Source organism: Heloderma suspectum, chromosome 1 (assembly GCF_057233095.1).
Source record: "Heloderma suspectum isolate Gila_16-S chromosome 1, 16-S_ref, whole genome shotgun sequence".
In the NCBI taxonomy this organism is placed as follows: Eukaryota; Metazoa; Chordata; class Lepidosauria; order Squamata; family Helodermatidae; genus Heloderma; species Heloderma suspectum.
Window position 1 is genome coordinate 241,767,773 of NC_139458.1, and position 20,899 is coordinate 241,788,671.

The following is a 20,899-nucleotide window of genomic DNA, read 5'->3' on the forward strand; positions in this document are numbered from 1 at the left end:
AAAATTTCCAAGGAAGTCCAACTTCAAAAGAGGAAATGACTCTAAAATAAGGGAACTGGTCAAAAGCAAGTTGAATGGGGGAGTCAAAAACGTTAAATCTTTTCAAAATTCTTGGAGGTTACTTACAACCACAATAACAGAAACTCAGCTAGAATATATACCACATGTCAGGAAAGGTAGCACCAAGTCCAGGAAGTCAGCAGTATGCCTAATGAACAGTGTCAAGGAAGCTGTTAGTGAAAAGAAGGCTTCCTTCAGAAAATGCAAGTCTTGCCCAGATGAGGAAAACAAAAAGGGACACCAACTTGCACAATGGAAGTTCTAGCAAACAATAAAAAAATGCATCCCCCCACCCCACTCCAAACATGTTGAGGAGGATATCACTAACAACATCAAGATCAACAATAAATATTTTTTTAAATATATAAGAAGCAGGAAAGGAGCTAGGGAGGCAGTTGCACCGTTGAATGACAATAAAGGAGTACTAAAGAAGGATAAGGAGACTGAGGAGAAGCTAAATAAATTATTTTCATCTGTCTTCACTGAAGGTACCTATGAATGAAATGATGTTTTCAGGAAGAGAGTCTTAGGAACCGAGGCAAATAGTGGGGCAAAAGATGAAGTTCTCAACCTTATTGACAAATTGAAAAGCTAATATATCACCAGGCCCAGTTAGTATCCATCCTACAGTTCTTAAAGAACTCAAGTGTGAAATCGCTGATCTTCTAACAAAGATATGTAACATGTCTCTAAGAACAGCCTATTTACCAGAGTTTTGGAGAATGGCCAATGTAAAACCAATTTTTAAAAAGGGATCCACACAGGATCTGGAAAATTACAGGTTGGTTAACTTAATGTCCATTCCAGGTAAATTAGTGGAAAGCATTATTAACAAAGATAAAATCAGTAAGAATATAGAAGGACAAGTCCTGCTGAAAAAGAATCAACGTGGTTTCTGGAAAGGTAATTCCTACCTCACTAACCTTTTAGAGTTCTTCGAGAGTGTCAATAGGTATGTGGACAGGGTGATCTGGTAGACACTGTTTACTTCGACTTACAAAAGGCGTTTGACGAATCCCCTCTCTAAAGACTTCTGAGCAAAGTTAGCAGTCATGGAATAAGAGGTCCTCTTGTGGATAAGTAACTGGTTAAAGAACAGAAACCGGAGAGTAGGAATAAATGGTAAACTAGGGATGGCGGAGAATTTCTCCACGAATCTCAGGGAGGCCGAATGCCAACGCATTCGGCCCCCCGAAATTGGCGGTGAAATTCTCCGCCCCCCCGCCCCGGGATGGGACTTACCTCCCTCGAATGTCCCTCTCGGCGGCGGGTCCCGGCGGAAGTTCGGCGGCGGTTCGGCGGGGGCCGGTCTTCCAACCGGCTGCCGTCGCCACCATTACAAAGTGAATTAAAAACACACACACACACACACACACACCCGTGATAGGCTACGTAACGATTTACGTAGCCTATCACGGCTAGATTTCCAAAGTCAGCCTTGATAGGCTACGTAAATCGTTACGTAGCCTATCACGGGTGACTTTGAAAAAAAAATGCGTACGCAAATGGCGGCGCCCATGGGCGCCGCCATTTGCGTTCCTTATTTGGGCATAGATTTACATAGATTTTACATAGATGCGTAGATTTACATAGACTACGGCGAAAATAAGGGCAACGCAAATAGCGTTGCCCTTATTTTCGCTGCAGTCTACGTAAATCTTTATGTAGACTACCCGGGCCCAAATAAGGAACGCAAATGGCGGCGCCCATGGGCGCCGCCATTTGCGTATGCGCTTTTTTTTTTCCAAAGTCACCCGTGATAGGCTACGTAACGATTTACATAGCCTATCATGGCTGACTTTGGAAATCTAGCCATGATAGGCTACGTAAATCGTTATGTAGCCTATCATGGGTGTGTGTTTGTTTGTTTTTTAATTCACTGTTTTATTTCGCGGCCGGGGAGACGGGGTGCTTCTCCCCGGCCTGAATTTCAGCCGGGCGAGGTGGGGCGCCTCCCCCCCCGGCCTGAACTTCGGGGGGAGAACCGAAGCGCCTCCCCCCCACCGCGAAGCAAGCTGCAGGACCGGGTAAGTGACTTTCATACATCCCTATGGTAAACTCACCCAATGGAGGGATGTAAATAGTGGAGTCTCACAGGGATCACTATTGGGACCGATGCTTTTCAACTTGTTCATAAATGATCTAGAATTAGGAGTCAGCAGCGAGGTGGCCAAGTTTTCTAATGGCACCAATTTGTTAAGGGTGGTTAAAGCAAAATGGGATTGTGAGGAGCTCCGAAAGGATCTCTCCAAACTGGGGAATGGGCATCAAAATGGCAAATGTGATTCAATGTAAGCAAGTGTGAAGTGATGCATGTTGAGGCACAAAATCCCAACTTTACGTATACACTGTTGGGATCTGAGCTAGTGGTGACTGACCAAGAAAGAGATCTTGGAGTTGTGGTGGACAGCTTGAAAATGTCAACCAAGTGTGTGGCTCCTGTGAAAAAGGCAAATTCCATGTGAGGCATAATTAGGAAAAAATAGAAAATAAAATTGCCAATATCATACTGCCCTTAAACAAATGTATTGTGTGACCACACTTTGAATACTGTACAGTTTTGGTCACCACACCTAAAAAAGGATATTGTAGAGTTGGGAAAAGTGCAGAAAAGGGCAACTAAAATGATCAAGGGGCTAGAACAACTCCCCTATAAAGAAAGGTTGTAATGTCTGGGACTGTTTAGCTTAGGAAAAGGGTGAATAAGGGGAGACATGACAGAGATGTAGAACATTATGCATGCTGTGGAGAAAGTGGGAGACATTTTTCTCCCTCTCTCATAATACTAGAACCTACAGTCATTCTATGAAGTCAGTTGGTGGGAGATTCAGGACAAATAAATGAAAATATGTCTTTAAACAGTGCGTAGTTAAACTATACAATTCATTTCCACAAGATGTAGTGATGGCCACCAATTTGGATGGCCTTAAAAAGGGATTGGACAAATTCATGGAGGATAAGGCTATCAATGGCTACCACTACTGATGACTATATGCTACCGCAGTATCAGAACCAGTATGCCTATTTTACACCAGTTGTTGGGGAACACGACTGGGAAAGTGCTGTTGCAGTCATGTCCTGCTTGTGGGTTTCCCATTGGCAGCTGGTTGGCCACTGTGTGAACGGAATGCTGGACTAGATGGGCCCTTGGTCTGATCCAGCATGGCACTTCTTATGTTCTTACTGCTCTCCCCTCACCACTTTCTCTCTTTCTCTCTCTTTTAAACATTGATCCAGGCAAGCCTGGAGTGAAATGTGGAAACTACTGATGTGTTTCTACCCTTGAATATTTTGAGATATTGCATATTAATCCCAAATTGGGGGGCCTGGGGGGGTGAATAAACACGCAAATATGGAGCAATCTGGATTGTCCTTATACCACTTACCCTCATCTATCTGCATTGGAACTAAAACAGAATTTTGCAAAATTTTGAAATCTAAGCACTAGACTTGAAATTTAATCTTAAAATTCTCGATCTGAATTTCAGAACAAAATTTGACATAATCATTGGAAACTTGCCCATTTTGAATGGATAAATGAATTAATTTAAATGAAGTTAATTTAAAATTTACTAGATTCTGTTGTAAGTCAGCTTTCAAATACAGATTGCTTCTGAATGTCTACTTTCAATTACTGTTAAATATTGCTTGCTACATGTCTCATACTGCCAAATCTTGTTAAATATGGGTGCAAGTCTTGTCTGCTCTTAGGTAAAAAGCAGAAAAGCTTTTAGTACTTGTTAATTACAATGTACTCTTTCGGCTGTTTTAGATGCAATGCTAAATCATAGTTTAGTGTTATGAGAACGAGACTAGCTTCCTGCGGTGCTCGCATGCTCTCCTTTCTCTCCTGGCACAGCTGTAAAGAGTAATTTTTTAAAAATTGCTTCCGTTTTTGATTAACCAAAGCTTGCCCTGTCATCCAAACTGGTTAATACTGGACAAACTGGTTAATATTGACTATGGTTAATAGAAACAAGCCAACTTCAAATCATAGTTCATGAAGCTGGCTTGGTTTCACTAACCATAATTAAGATTTAGCATGTCATCTAAAATTTTTAGGGTTTGGATGACATGCTAAACTGCAGTTAATCTAAAATTGGAAGCAGAAGGTTCTGCTCTCTTCTTCACAGCTGCACAGGAGGAGTACAGGGGAGTGGGGAGCATATAAGCCTGGGGGAGGCTAGGGTTGTTCATGTAATGCTGCACTATGGTTTAGCATTACATCTGAATGCAGGCAATATTAGTTATGATCTTGGTCTGAATCTTATTTGAGTAGCGAAGTCTAGCTGAGAAAAGGGAGTTGGATTCTACTTTACTTAAGACTTTTCTCAAATTTTCTGCCTACCTTACCCATTCTCCTAGATGCAAAAATGAAATGTAGTTACAGTGCTTGGAACCCCAATCTTGTAGCCATCCCATGTTGAACATCCCATTGGTTTTAGTTTCAGAAACTAGAGTAAGATCTGTTCCTTTTAAATGTCTGGAATCAGAGACATTTTGTTGTCCCCATTAAGAATTAGCATATTGTTTACACAAAAGCCAAAAAGGCCAGTTAGGAATAAATCATTACCAAAGCAGTTCAGGCTGTGAGGCCTTATTCCAGTTTAAGTCAATATAATTTTAATGAGCATTTCAGAAAAGGGATATGGTGCTTATGGAAAATATCCCTAATTAATATCAGACCTCAAATTAGAAATAACAAAAAAGGCAGTATCATTTGGTCTCAAGCTGGAACTCAAGTATATTTTGGCATCATTACTAACTGTTAGCAGCAAGTTCTGAAAACAGATGCAAATCCTGATATGTGCCCTAAATATAAAACACATTTCAGAAAAAAGCTGAGATAAAACATATATCTATGCACTCACACATTGATTGCAGTGCATGACTTCCTGTACCAACAACAAATATATTCCACTTAAGAAAGTTCCACCGGTTTCTTTTCTTCAGCTAATAGTTTTTAACTCCCAAGACTGCATGAGTTCGCTTCACTATTTCTGTCATAGATTTTCCTGTTTTCTTCCTTTCTCAGAAATATTGTTAACTGAATTCTAACCTATGATCAAAATACTCAACATTTTTTAAATATCCAGATTATCTATTTTGGGGCCTGAATCTGGAACTGAGAACCTAAATTCAAGTCAAACACATCTGAATATTGTGGCAAATATTCTTAAGGCAGGACAGCCATCATACTTCATAGCCTTTGAGCAATGGCTTTAATGAAAGATCCCACTTTAGGAAGAGAGTCTCTGTTGATGTTTTACTCATCCATGCCAAGGTGCTATCATTCATGGGTGGCACTCAATATCAATTAAACTAAATATGGCGATGTACTAAATAGGACACTGAATGGCGATCGAAATCCATTGGTTCATTCAGAATGGCACTAGGAAATCATTGCAAGACTTTAGGGACCATCAAAATACTTGCAAGCAGTAAATATTAGGAACAAACTCAGACTCAAAATACTTGCTTACACAGTGGTTTTTGTTTTGTTAACGCTGTTCCTGGGTTAATTACAGTATTCTTTAACTCTCTTTTAAAAACAGGGTAAATGCTGTAGTTTTTACCTTCATAAAGTCTATTATTTCTTCTGGAGTATAGTTGTTGTTATTGTTTTTGTTGTTATTAACATTTCTATACCACCCCATAGCTGAAGCTCTCTGGGCGGTTTACAACATTGAAATACAATATACAAAGTTTTAAAACCATTTACATAAAAGCATATGGACAGTATATACGAACAACATATAACTAAAAACAATGTTGAACTAATTTTTTTTTTAAAAATCCAACAATAAAACAACACAGCTTATCATCACAGTTATTGTTTCAGATTTTATAAATACGTATTTTAACCCTCTATATCAAAAATGTCCATCCTGACCCCATTTTGGCCATGTTCCATAAAATGTAGTCCTGCTTCCTTAGCTACAAAATCAGTTTTCCTTTCTTTGGAAAAGGAAAATCCTATGAAGAAGAGGCTAGCAGAGGAATGAGTTCCTCAAAAGCTAAATGATAAGGAATACAGTTTGCTTCCTTACTTCACCTTGATGGCAGGACTTCTAAGCACTTTGGCTTTTCCACATATCAGGGACTCGTGTCTGAATGCATACTGACAAGAAAGGGCTGCAGGGCAGGAAACCTCCACAGCTGCTGCAGTCCCGGCCTAGACAATTCCCTGCAGGTATTGCCAGTGGCAAAGCTGCAAAAATAACTGATTTGACAACCCAAAGCTATACAGGCTATCAGGAGACTTGGACTAAGTGAAGATGGTCTAGAGCAAAAACCAATTATTTGGGGTCCAGTTCAAACAAAAACAAACTTCACAATTAGAAGACAAAAGATGGCTGGCTGGCTGGCATTTCTAGAAGATATGAATTCAAATCTATCCAATGTGGACATCACTATGAATGTATGAAGACACACTGAATAGCGGACACCAAAAAGACACCGTCCTTGCTTTTGAAAAATATAAAAATCCCATCTTTAAGATAAAATAAATGAAACTAATTAAATCCTATATGCCTTTTGGCTGTAGTTCAGCTTGTCAGAGATGCAGTGAAGTGAAGTAATATTTATATAGTTCTATGTCTGAGATTTTAGAGAAGGAAAAAACAAGACAGACGTTCATCTGGCTAGGAGTCAAACAGGTGTATGAGATGAGAGTGTTTGAGACATTAACAATGCCTTGCAAAGTTGATGTGGGGATAAGAAGGCTTTACAGAGTAGCCTGTGTTCTCCATGATTTAATAATTAATCATAAAGTTTCCCTTATGTTACACATACTTCAGGCAGATAGGTCACTAATTTCTACAATTATCTCTGTACAGCTTCAATGCTTCAGTGGGGTTGGCAGCTTCATTTAGGTTCTTTCCCCCTATATAATAAAATGTAGAAGATGGCAATCTTATGCTGCGTTAAAATATGACAAGCAGATTATTCTACCTAGAGAAGGATCACTGAGTGTATAAGGGTATATTTGTGTATATACATATTTATTTAATATGACTGTTATTAGTGTCAGCACTATTTAGTGTGCATGTCTACAAATATTTTCTTTCCTCTTTCATCAGTCCATGGACTAAATAGTCAAATCTATTCTAGGACGGCATCCTATCCTGAAGTAACTCCGGTTGTGATAGGGATCTTAAGTATACAGTAACTAAGAAAAGTGTTTTTCTCAAACTATTATCTTCAGAGAAGTGAATGTCAGTCTTAGACCTTACTATTATAGACATAGAGATCTTTGACAGTAATGAATAAACTGATTTATGAGAGTGAAACAAGGTGTTAGGAGGGATCAACAAACAGAAGGAAAATGTATAACCTTTTACATAAAATAGATAGAGCAAAGCATCCCCTGCTGAAAATAGGGTGAAGTAGAGCAGACTGAAGCCATAAAATACTGTGACTTCAAGGGATCTTCAGATGTTCAAGGCACAAGGCCAAAGTAAGATTTGGGGGTAGGGGTTTAGCTCACAGAGCAGCCCCAACTATTTTTGCTAACCTGCAGATGAGGTTATTTACCTATTAAGCTGCCTTGGCTTCCCTTGCTTCTAACGAAGATGACTAGTTTAATTCAATCACAGTCTTTACCTGAGAGCCGCCTGGGCACATCGGTGATGGCAGGAAGACCCGTGCCTCTTGTGGAGGACAGGGGAGTTGTGGAATGAATGGATGGTGAAGTCATCTGGCTCAAGTATGATGGGTAAGACTGGTCATAGGACCATGGAGGGGATGACTGTGCTTGTCTGGGGTCTAAAAACAAAACAAAAGAGAAAATAATTTAAAATGAAAGACTTGCAGAAAGGAACAGCCAGTGGAGTTAGAGAGCCTAAGTACCATTTTCTTTATAAAAGATGGGAATGTGTAAGAAGTAAGAAGTCCAAACACTTGGCCCTTTTTCTTTGTGGTTTATCTTATGCTCTTGGGACTAACAGAATTAGTGAGACTCCCAAGAGATGAAACTAACAGCACAGTTCTATACATGTTTACTCAGAAGGTAGTCCCCCTTGAGTTCAATGAGACTGACTCCCAGATAAGCTGTGTAAGACTGCAGTCCTAAGACATATGAACTGAATGATCAATCAAATGCCTCCCAGTAGGAGCATTAATTTCTCCTTCTAAATCAGAACGGTGAGAGAATAAGGGAAGATTTGTAGGGGTGTACACTTAACTTAGGTTTTAATTAAATCTTCAATAAGAAAGGATATATAGGGAGGTGATCGAAAGTGCAACTAAGTAGGGAAAGCTGATGTGAAAGTCTTTGGGGTCATGAGAAGCTGAATAAGTAAGTCTACAATGAGAGAACATATTTCAGTTACAGTTAATTTCCATTCCAGAAGTGTTTGAAGCTCTTGAATCTTCAGACAGACCTTACTGTTGCAGGCCCCATCATGGATACTGCAGACCTGCTAACCACTTTCATCTGAAAGAACCAAGTCTGACTATTCAGAGGAACATATATTTGAAGAACCAGCAGTGCTGGAGATGGGATGGGGTGGGGTGGAGAGAGATTAGGCCTCTTCCCAGTCCTCTTTGAGACAACCCTTCAAATAAAATATCAAAACAATGGGCTGAATAAATTACTTGTAAACCCAATGCCTTTAGCCAGCACTACTGAGGGAACTAGACTGAAATTCAAAATGATAGCAATGTCTTTTTTTGTAATTTTTCCGGGGGGGGGGGGGGACACGGACTGTCAGAAGGCCTGTTTGTCATGTAGGAAAATAATGTATTGATAAGCAAATGTTCCTATAAAGTCCTTTAAAAGAGTTTTTAGAGTAAGCAAAAGTTTAAAACAACTCATATTGCTAATAATCCAACAGTGCTATATACACGTGCACTTTCTCCATATATATATACATCCTACACACACACACCTTTGAAATTTCTATCACAAGCCCTCACATTGATGAAGAGGGAAATGTTTTTCCATTGAAAATGTAGTTGTTTGAGGAGCAGCTACGAAAGTTTAAGTGAAACCTCTGGCTACGCAGGAAGTTCTCCCCCATGCATGCATACAGTTTTGTAAGATTGTGGCCACCGTTGCAGTGTCGCGATCCCTACGGTTGTTCAGCTCCTCTGCTGCTAGCTTAGAGCTCTGTTAATATCAATACCAGCTTTCATTATTCCCTTCTTTTTCGGAGATTGCAAACATAGCTCCTTTTCTGAAACAGAAGCTGGATCTAAAATGGATGTTAGGAGCAGGAAGAAAAATGCAAAGTGTGCCCATCTCTACTCTAATGCAGTTTCAGCATAAAGCAAAAGGCCTTCCAGTTCTGCAGCAATGAAAGATGCTGCCTTAGACTGAATCAGACCATTAGCCTATCTAGGACGACTCTGTACTAGAGCTTGTGTCATTTGTGAGGTACCTCTGTGTCTGCATTTTTTCTTCTGGAGGACAGCAAATGTTGTCCCTATCCTCAAAAAGGGCAACATGGGAGATCCAGGGAATTATAGACCAATCAGTTGCACATCAAAACCTGGCAAAATTCTAGAACAGATTGCAAAGCACTTGATCTGTAGGCACCTTGACAATAATGCAGTGATCACTGGAAGCCAGCATGAATTTGCCAAGAAGAAGCCCTGCCAGACTAACTTGAGCCCATTGTTCCGTGTCCTGCACTCTGGGATGATGGAGAAGAGATCCTGGCCTTCCTCTCTGCGACAACCTTTTAAGTACTTGAAGAGCGCTAGCATATCTCCCCTCAGTCTTCTCTCCTCAAGGCTAAACAGAGGATCCTGGAATTCTAGTCAATCACAAGCTGAATATGAATCAGCAGTGTGATGTGGCTGCAAAAAAGGCGAATGCAATTTTAGGTTGCATCAACAGAAGTAAAGTTTCAAAATCATGGGAAGCAATAGTACCACTCTACTCTGCCCTTGTCAGATCTCACCTCGCATACTGTCTCTAGTTCTGGATGCCACACTATAAGAAGGATTCAGATAAATTGGAAGAAGTTCAGAGAATGACAAGATGATCAGCGGACTAGAAACTAAGTCCTACAAGGAAAGATTAAATGAAGTGGTTATGTTTAGTCTTGAGAAGAGAAAACTGAGGGGGGACATGAAAGCACTTTTCAAGAACCTAAGGGGTTGTCACACAGAAGAAGGCTGCAAGCTATTATCTATCATCCTAGACTATAAGACACAAAATAAAGGCAGATTTCGGTTGAACATTAGGAAAAAATTCCCAATGTTCAGAGCAGTCAGACAATGGAAACAACTGCCTAGGGAGGTGGTGGGCTCTCCGTTGCTGGAGGTATTCAAGCAGAGACTGGACAGCCATCTGTCAGGGATACTTTAAATTGGATCCCTGCCACTGAGCAGGGGGTTGGACTTGATGGCCTAAATGGTACCTTCCAACTCTACATTTCTATGGAATGTGCTGTCCTGAAAGACCATTCAGTTGAGAGAAGTTACTGCAATGCTGAATCTAAATCAGGGCTGAGGTAACTGAAGTCACTGATAATGTAGGGAGATGCTGCTGCTTGTGTAGAATGCCTAAGTTGTTAAACAGAAATCCCTCCGCAAGAAAAGTAGCAGGGGCAAGTTTATTCATGAAGAATGGGTGTGAAGGGTGTGTGTGTGACAAAGTTGACTCACGTCAAGCAGAACGTCATCCCAATGTGTGCCATGTGCCTAAGTGCAGCCCTCAGGTATGAAGACATACTCTGTGTGCACTAGACACCTTCTGACCATTGCAGTTGTGCTGGTTCACAGCTCTCATCCCTGTTCTGACAACCAATAGACCTTAGTAATTGTTGTGAACTGCCCAGACAGCTTCAACTATTGGGTGGTATTAAAATGTAATTAATTAATTAATTAAGTATCTCTTAACATATGTAGTATGCTCATGAATAAGAGAAGTTCAAATGAGTAGCAGGATGGGCAACCAGTTGAGCATCTGATTCTTTACAGATAGAAGGAGATCTGACAATTTCTTATGTAAGGATTAAAATAGTAGAGGAGTCTTTCTTCAGTATTCCATGGACTTCTTTAGGACACTAGGGCCTCAAGTAAAAATTCTGTGCCAAATCTGTTTTCAATATGATATAGGATATCATATATTTGCTATCGATTCTGCTTTAATTTTGTTGCTGTTCATCATTCCATTTGTTCTATCGCTGAACTTAGTTGTTACACCTATTTTTGTAGCTCCTCTTCCTCAGTTGCTGATTAATAATAACAATTTGCATAGTGCTTCCAAATGTTCAAAGTGTTTCACATGCATTATCAAGTTGTAGTGCTTACAACAACCTTGCTGTAAGGTGAGTCAGCATTATTAACCCCCATATAGTAGATGTGTTACTGATGCTGATAGAAAGTGGCTTGCCTAAGCATATCTAGTGAGTTTATGACAGAGACAAGGATCGCACTGGGGACTCCTTTATGTAGGAGCTCAATCTCTTATTACAAAATCTTCACCCCCAGCCTCATCTGTGCCATTAGTTTATTTTTTAAAAAATATTATTCTGTGCAACTCTTACACTGGAGTGCTCATCTCCATTTTGTTTAAAACAAAACAAGCAAAATGCATTAAGAACAGCAAGCTAGGCCATCCTATTTCAGTATTTTGTGCAATCTTAAGTGAAACTTATCCAAATATTTTAGTATAGGTTAATAGCAAACCCCAATCTGTGCTACGGTAAAAGTGTAGATGGGGCATAATTGTTATTGATTATGGCCCCAGAGAAGTTTAACTATTAAATGTACCAAATAATTTCCATGCAGGTTTTAAATAGAGACTGATGGACTATGTCATTCACATCTCTAAATATGTGTCAATTACATTATAAAATAGAACTTTATAAGATGATTCTAAAAGAATCCTATTGTACAGTGAGTTTTGTAGACGTTGCATATTGGTTGTATGCTGGATATCTACTTTGTCCAAACATAATAGCATGTAACTAAGGTGATGCTCACTGAGACATTCTTCAGATAGCTTTTCCCTGTCCTTCTGTTGTACGAGACAAAAATTTACCTGTTATTTCTGGCAGCGGGGCCTATGAGACTTGCCAGGTGATGAGGCAGTTGTGTTTGGGTCTCTGTGGGCAAGAAGCTCCAAACTGACACACAAATCATCATGAGTTCTGACAAGCACAGCATGCTTTCCCAATGGTTAAAAGGCACAAGAAACCCCAGAGCAGTTTAATTGGAAGGAGCCTGGTTTGCCTAGAGGAATGCTTAGTGCAGTACAGTGGCTGAGATGGGAGGAGGAGAAAGCATATACAGAAGCAGCAGCAAGAAGAAAAATGGCCTGCCCACCCACCAGCCTATAGCATTACTCAAACCTGGCAGATGGGCAGAAGTGAGCAAAGAGGTTGAAAGAACTATTAGTTCCTGAATGGCAAAGAAGTGCCTCTGAAAAACTATTTAGATGACTAATATCAGCCCTCATTTGTGTTATCCCTGCATGAGTAAGAAGTAAAGTGCTGCTGTCATTGCGGGTCATCCACAGGGACACCTTGTGTGTACTATGTTGCTTAACTTCTTTGTGTAGGTTGGCTGCAGCAACCAAATACCCAGTAAAGGTGAAGCCTTAACTAATATGCAAACAGCAATTTTCTACCATGGAGGCATCTACTAGGCAGGAAATATCAATGATTACTTATTCGTTTCTTCCAAAATTGTCATGCACATATATCTAAACAATTTTAACAATCAACAATAAGAAATCCCACGGTCCTGGTACAAAGTAAACTGTCTGTAATCTAGGACACAAGTGTAATCTAGGATGGCAAAACACCCCCTTGCCTTCTGGCACTAGGATCACTAGTGTCTGGGGCAGAGGGCACTTTTTGCTGTTGTCCTTCCCCAATTTATTTGGAGGGTTTCCTTCAATTGTTTTCCCAGGGTAGCTTACACAAAATCTGGAAATACAATGAACACTAGGGCCAGACTGAGAATCTCAGCCCAGCTTTTTTCAATATTCTTAGGAAGGGGGTGTGTGTGCCAGGAGAGGGGGATGGGAGTCACCCTCCTGAAATCTGAAGGGAACGGCAAACATTCTGTTGGTGGGAGGGTTTCTCATGAAGTGGTCTGAGGGGCTTCCCTCCCTGCTTTTAAATTTTACAGAACCTTATCCACCAATCCAAGCAGCCCTGAAGCCCAGCCCTTGGAAAAACTAGTTGTTAATGCCCCTGGGGGCAGCCATTTTTGTCACAAAAATGCCCCTGGGAATAATACTATGTCATTATGTATTGCAGCCTAGAGCTGTGAATTAATTTGTGTAAAGAAATAATGCCCTCAACCCCTGGGACCACTTCGTAAATACCTTTTTATCAACCAAAAGTCAAATTGAGTTTGGTTCCTCCACAAAACTGCCCCAGATAATAGACAGCCCTGAATAAAATCCACCTGAAACAAATGCACACATACTAAAAGCAGCAGCATGCATAAAAATCATTGTAACATCATAGACATCAAATATGTTAACTTATAAAAAGCAGCATTAAAACACACCAGCACTGAACAAAGTTGAGAGGCTAGAGTAGGGTGCTTGTTAAGCTTCCCCTATGGGCTGATCTCATGCAGAAGGAATACAAAATAATCATTTTTGAAGACTGTGAACAGAAAAATGGAAGAAAACCTTACTGGTAGACCGCTAACCTTAAAAACAACAATTTTAGTGACCAACCCCCAAATACGTGTTGCCTAAGACTGTAATGTATTTTCATTAAAATGCAGCACTATAAAGCTTTCTTTCCCTTCTCCAGAAGGACTACAGCCTTTGAAAATATGCTTCTGTCACTTAATCCCCCTCCTCCAGGCATTCTCAAATCTAAAAATCTGTAGGCAATGTCTGTGTCTTCCAGCACAGCACAGTTATTGACCACAATACTATAGACAACAATCACCCAACTGGCATTTGCTATTTAGTAAATGGCAACTGTATGGCCATGATCCAGATCAGGGCTATAGAAGGGGATTTAACCCTTTGCCTCCACCATGACCCTGATCCGGATCAGGCCTCTCCACAGCTGCTATTTACTAAATTACAACTATCTGTTGTGTGATTATTGTCATGTCTGTTTTCACCCTTAGATGCTGGAACCAAGAGTGACCAGTGATGTGGATTTTCCAGGAAATCTTGAATGGGAAAATTCCTAGAAAATTTTCACTTTCCACTGGAAAACATTCTGATGTCCTAGAGCAGGATGGGCAACTTGTGGCCGTCCAGCAGATTTGGCCTACAACTCCTATCATCCCTCACCACTGGTTATGGTGGCCTGAGCTGATAGGAGCCATAGGTCAAAACATCTTGAGAGCCACAAGTTGCCTAACCCTCCACTAGAAAGATCTAATTTAGCTTTATTTTACTTGTACTTAGTAAACAAAGCTTTAAAAAATATCCCATGTTCCTTTTTTTTGTCCCAATACACCACAAGTATTTGACCTGAAATATTTGAGGGGGAAAATTAAAGCACACTTAATGTGAATTAAATGTTACATTGTGTAAAAAAAATATTGAAATACTTGTAAAAATTTAAAGACAACAGCATATATTTCCCTTGTACTGTTTATGTCCAAGGGGGAAAAAATAAAGGTATTGAAAACTGTTGACACACTAATTAATTTTAGCAGCCCAAAGAACTGTGCATGATATGGTGACAACCACTCATCTCTTCCACTAAGGTTGTTGTGGCACCTTCAGTTTCGGTGACATTTCTTGTTAGTTCCATTTCATTCTGAGACATATATGTATTTGAATCACATATATGTGTTCTCTCACATATTTGCTAGGGATAATCACCTGAAAAACATTAAAACTCTGAAACTGCCAAGGTCTAATATTGTATTTACAATTGGCATACATTCATTTTTACTAAAGAACTTATAAAATGGATTTTTCCCCACAGAAAAAATAAAGACTTTTTTTCCAGAGAATTTGCCGCCCCACATCACTGGGAATGTTTCTGATCTTCAAGCCACCAAGTTCCTCACATCCTCAGTTTTAGCTGATTCAACAATGAGTATTTAATTCCATGGTCCACAGGTGTTGACTAAGCAAGCAGAAATATATGGGCATATTCTCCGAACTGTGATATTCCATAGGACACATGCATCCAGTTGTGTAGGATGCTTTAGTAGCAGGTATACATTGAATGAACACCAGCTACTGTTACACATAGGACTTTGCTTTACTGTGAACTAGTGATTGTACCAAACCTCACAACTATCTGGTTCAAAATATGAATTTGCCTAATTCATAATGCTAAAATGCAATACAAGTCAAACATTATTTCCCTCATTTCCCTCAGACGTTTTCCTACAGCTCAGAATGTGAGATGGTTGTTAAGCATAGGCAGAGACAGTGCTTTTTAAGTTGCATCTATTTATTGTCGATGTCCTGGAGACCCATTGCTACTCAGATGGAGCTAAGCAAACACCCCCAAATGGAACTTTTAAGGCTCCAGGCAATTCTGGGCAAATGCAAGAAGCTCTAGAGCAAATAAATAAGCTATAAAGTTCCCAAGCTTCCCTAAGCAAGTAATGAGATCTAATCAACCTGTACTTGTTATGGCTTTCTATGGACTCTTTCAGGGCCAGCTCCAGGTTTGAGTGGCCTCTCTCCTATCCCTGTTGAGTTTACCTGGCAGCGGCAACCAGCAGCACTATATGGCTAGAGGCTGCCATTTTAATTTTAATACCCTGACGTAACAACACTCTGGGGCATTGTGGAAAATTAAAATGGTAGCTCCCAGACTCAGCCACCCAGTGCTCATTGGAGTGCCAGCCAAGTGGGCCTCCAGGTCCTGGGGCCCTGACATCTGCCAAAGGGTGAAGAGCACTGATACCAGGCCTGGATTCTCTACTGATTGTTCTCCTAGCTTATATTTTCTTGATATAGTCAGTTTATGCTGCAGTCAAAAAAGTGACTTCCCCCAAACCTCCTCAGTGTGCTAAATGCAAATTATAATATTTGCATTTAGCACACTGAGGCCTTTGGGCAGAATGCTTTTTCTCTCTGTTAAAGATCTCCAACTGCCCTCACAGAACTACTGTGTCCAGTGTACCCTGAGAAAGGAAACAGGAATTAAACCAGCTTAAGTCTGTAATGTAGACATGCTCAAAGAAAAAAGAGGTACCACAGAAGTACAGTTGATGGCATGCATATGTTCTGTTGCTCCGATTTTTGAATACAGCCCGAAAGTATGGGACGTAGCTTAAATAGGATTCCATGGTTTAGCTCCTAAGATTGTGAAAACAATTGAATTGATAATAAGAACACACTCAACCCCAAGAAGCATAACACCGCAAGAGAACACTCTGCAAACTCTTCAACAGACTTTGCAGAGAGTAAACGTATTATATAGATCAGGTCCTAAATACACCAGCCAAACATCTTTTTAATCTAAACATAATGAGTTAATAGGAGTTTCCCAAAATCTCAGAAATGAGAACTGTGTACTGAGCTGAGGTTTTAAAAAAGTTCCTCATGGTTCAGACTGCTTGAATTTGCATGCTGTTATTTCAGTTATTAAAGTCACAGATTGCCTATAGATCAGATGTTGCCATAGTGGTGATGGAGCATGAAACCTCACTTAACTCCCACTTACAATTTCTACAACTCCTCTACCGAGATTCCACCAGGCACACTAACCACATTCTTACCATCATACCTTTGGCTTTTATATAATAAACCTTGGTGGTTATATTTTAGAAAAACACCAGATTAATAAAAAATCTAAGATGCTGCCACAGTTCACTATCAAAACAGGACAGGACACGACAAAAGTTTTGTACACATATTCAGGCATGTTCTATGAGCTATTAGGATGCAAAAAGACCAGTACAAATTTTGAGTTGACAAGAGTCTGTATTTATGAACAATGTGCTAGGTTCCATTTGGGTCTGTACATCTTCAAGAAAATATCTGCTTATTGGGTGATTTGTATTTTAATGACCTTTCTGTGTTGCTTTTGCAGCACACTAGTTAAAATGCCATGTTGAATAAGAGCGACTCTCTACTAATCTATGCCTTGCACTCCCATAAAACCCACTGTCTGGGTTTTAAATCATCATATACAATAAAAGAAATAAAATGTGTGTGTGTGTGTGTGAGAGAGAGAGAGAGAGAGACAGAGAGAGAGAGACAGAGAGAGAAGGAAGGAAGGAAGGAAGGAAGGAAGGAAGGAAGGAAGGAAAGAATAATAGAGTATGTGCATATATGTGTAAATAGGATACAAATACATGCCAGAAAAGAGTGAATACTGACTAAAATATAGAACCTGGAAAGAAAAGGAAATTTAATACTTGGATCAATGTCTACTTCTTTGTTACTCAGTTAGATTTCACTGGAGCACTAAATACTATTTATGGTTAATTATGCATTAATTCTGCACACCTGGAATACAGTAAGTTATTTGTGCATTTCTTAGAAAGGAAAGAAACAACTGTGTTCATTTATGCTTTTTAGAAAAGCATACTTTTCTTTAGTCTTAGAGAGCAACCCTATGGCCCCAGGGACACGACCCTGGGGCCATAGGACAGATAGGAAATACCCCTATGAGATCTTAGATGAAGCACCAATCTCAGAGGGTTTTTTCTCCTCAATTTCAGAGTCTCCCCCCACACACAACATGCCTCCCTCTAAGAGGTTGGAATTCCAATCTCACTGGGGGGTGGGGAGGGGTGTGTTGGGGTATGTGTGCCAGTTAGTGGGGAGGGGAGCGGCTGTGGATCCAAAGGATCTACAGCCCTCTCAGCCCCCAACCACACCCCGAACATGGGGAAACAGACCAGCTCAAGAGTCTCATGGAAACAATGGGAGGAAATTATTTCTTCCCCATCCATGGGCAGAGAAAAAATACGGAAAGCCTCACTTCCCTCCACACTTCCACCCTACTGGCTCTTGTCCGCAGGGCATAGGAAAGATCGGAGCTTCCAAAATTGGAGGCTCCACTGAAAGAGCATAAGTTTGCTCTCTTAATTATCTAGTCCCAATATCTTATTGTAACTTTAAAAAAAAATATTGAGTTTTAATCACATGTTTTCAATGTAATCAGTGAGCACATAAAAATATTCTAACAAAACACAAACATTACATAGGAAATCCAATTACAGACAACAGGGCCACAGGAGTTTCAATGTATTAATAACCTTATATTTATCCACAGAAGTTCTTCAGGGGGTTAAGATTCAGTGTAATTATCTAAATGTATCTTTAAAGATCCTATTGTAACTAAGTCAAAGTATTTCTCTCCCCTTCCTCTGCTGTTTGTCACTGTAAGCTCCTTGAGGTAGGAATACCCCATTTTTTGTACTGTGCCATATAATTACACATTTACTGTGTAAATAGTAGTAGTAGTAGTAGTAGTAGTAAATAATATACTGTACCTAATAACACATTCCTAAACATTTGCACTAGTGCATCTTCCTCTGATTCTGGAATAATTTCTCAGTATAGCATCACGTTTTGTGGCACGCTAATGCAGAGGTCAGTGCATCTCATAATAAGATATGACCCACCAAGCTGATTGCAGCTCACTAGCCATGCACAGGAGACCAGTAGGATCTTAAAAAACCTGGTTTTACTACCTATATGGGAATGCAAAGACACAGAGATTGACAGCTGCCTTCTAAGCTGCTTTCAAGTTTTGCAGAGCTGTGGTAAGCATTTATTTCCCAAATGCAACAAACACTCATTTGCTAGTGCAAGCAGAAAATCAGTTCAATCCTATGTGTGTTTACTGAGAAATATGTCCCACTGCATTCAGCGGAGCTTAATGTGCTTAGGATTACAGCCCTAGTCCTTCCTGAATGTTGGGTTAATTTAATTGTGGTCCATAATTTAATTAGCAAAAATAAACCATAGTTTATACAGGTGGAGGCATAAAGTGTTAGAAATAAACATTTTTGCACTTGTAGCACTTGGGGTTGCTAGTCTAGTGAAGTGCAGTGGCTTTCAAATAGGGATGTACGAAACTCACTTACCTTTTCGCAGAATCTTTCGCGGTGGGCTCTGTCCCTCCCCCCGGAATCCTGCCCGGCCAGCTCCACTCCACAGCCAAGCCGCAGAGCCGCCAGCCAGCTCCGGCCACCCACAGCCAGACATCCGGCCACTGGGCAGCCCTGCAGGGACGCAAATGGCAGCTGTCGTAGCTGCCGCCATTTGCGTCCCTGTATTGAGCCGTGATAGGCTACGTAAATATTTACGTAGCCTACTGTGGCAGGGGGAAAAACCTCAGCATGCGCAAATGGCGGTAGCCGCCACCATTTGCATACGCTGGTTTTTTTTCCCCCCTGCCATGATAGGCTACGTAAATACTTAAATAGCCTATCATAGCCTCCACAGGGATGCAAATGGCATCCCTGCATTAGCCGTGATAAGCTACGTATTTATGTAGCCTATCACGGCTATGAAGAGGAGGAAGCGAATGGCGGCCGCAGGATGGCCGCCATTCGCAAAGCAGCACGGACGGAAGCAGGTAAGTGCTCCATTTTGCGCGCCTTTTGTGGGTTGGGGGCGGTGGGGACTTCGTCCTGCGCACCTTTCGTGGGTTGGGGGGCAGGGGCTTCGTTCCGCGACAGATTTCGGGAGGCCGAATGCACTGGCAGTTGGCCTCACCGAGATCCATCGCAGAATTCTCTGACATCCGTGCTTTCAAACTCACTACCTTCAAGGAGCCTTTTTGACAAATAGGCCACAGAACCTCAGCAAGTTCCAAATGATTCTGAGACATGTGCTGGGGTGCAAACGTAATTCATGTGGGTCAGTGGAGGCCTCACTATTGTCTTTCTTGAACTAAGCTGTGCCCCAGAACACATCCATTGCACTTCCACAGCTGCTCATTGCAGGGGAAGATCATGAGTAGTGGGTCAGGCTGTATTTTAGGAAAGCTTGTCTGTCTTTACACATATTCTCATTGAGAAGCCCCATATAAGGAAACCCGAGAACACAGCCTCAAGACTACTGAACTATTGCAGCCTTCTCCAACCTGTCACCCTCCAGAGGACAGCAGCTTGGGGAAAGCTGATCGACTGTATCCCATCCAGGAATGATACCATGGACTACAAGAGCATCATACTACTTTTACTGACTACACAGAACTACTTCCCTCACTCACAAGAAGCCAACTTTTCTCCCATAGTAAACTCAGCCATGGAAGCTCACTGGGTGACTTTGGGCCAGTCACAGACTCTCAGCCCAACCTACCTCACAGGGTGGTTGTTGTGAGGATAAAATGAAGAGGAGAAGGAGCATAATGTAAGCTGACTTGGGTTCCTTGCAAGAGGAAAAAAGGTGGGATATAAATGCAAAAAATAATAATAAAAAGGTAAAGGTGTCCCCAACCAGTCGTGTCCGACTCTAGGGTGCGGTGCTCATCCCCGTTTCTAAGCCGAAGAGCCAGCGCTGTCCGAAGACACTTCTGTGGTCATGTGGCCGGCATGACTGAACACCGAGGTGCACGGAACGCTGTTACCTTTCCCGCCGAGGCGGTACCTATTTATCTACTTGCAATTTCTTGCTTTCGAACTGCTAGGTTGGCAGAAGCTGGGACTGAAGACGGGAGCTCACTCCATCACGCGGCACTCGGGTCTCGAACTGCTGACCTGCCGACCTTCCAGTCTGCAGTTCAGCATCTTAACCACTAAGCCACCGCATCCCTTAATAAATAATAATAAATAATAATAAATGCTTGATTGAGTGTCTATTATGAAAATTATAAAACTCTGGTACTGGTAGAGCTCTAAAGCTGGAGATTTTTACTTAAGGGCGCAATCCTATCAGGATAGTTGGCTGCCTCCAAACTCAGAGGCAGCTGACTATCCAATGCAGGGCAGGCATCTTCTCCTCCATGCTCCAGCTGCCCTGCAT

At 41.0% G+C, this 20,899-nt stretch overlaps 1 protein-coding gene across 2 annotated transcripts in view; it reads right to left on the reverse strand.

The window, feature by feature from the left end:
- RUNX2 (RUNX family transcription factor 2) overlaps positions 1–20,899 on the reverse strand; it is a 158,203-nt gene that overhangs the window by 29,378 nt on the left and 107,926 nt on the right. Inside the window, exon 5 of one of the 2 annotated variants that reach the window (XM_084822233.1) lies at positions 7,666–7,827. The exons of the other annotated variant lie outside the window; for it this stretch is intronic. Coding sequence (XP_084678359.1) covers positions 7,666–7,827 — 162 coding nt within the window. The remainder of the gene's footprint in view (positions 1–7,665; positions 7,828–20,899) is intronic. 2 annotated transcript variants of the gene reach the window in all.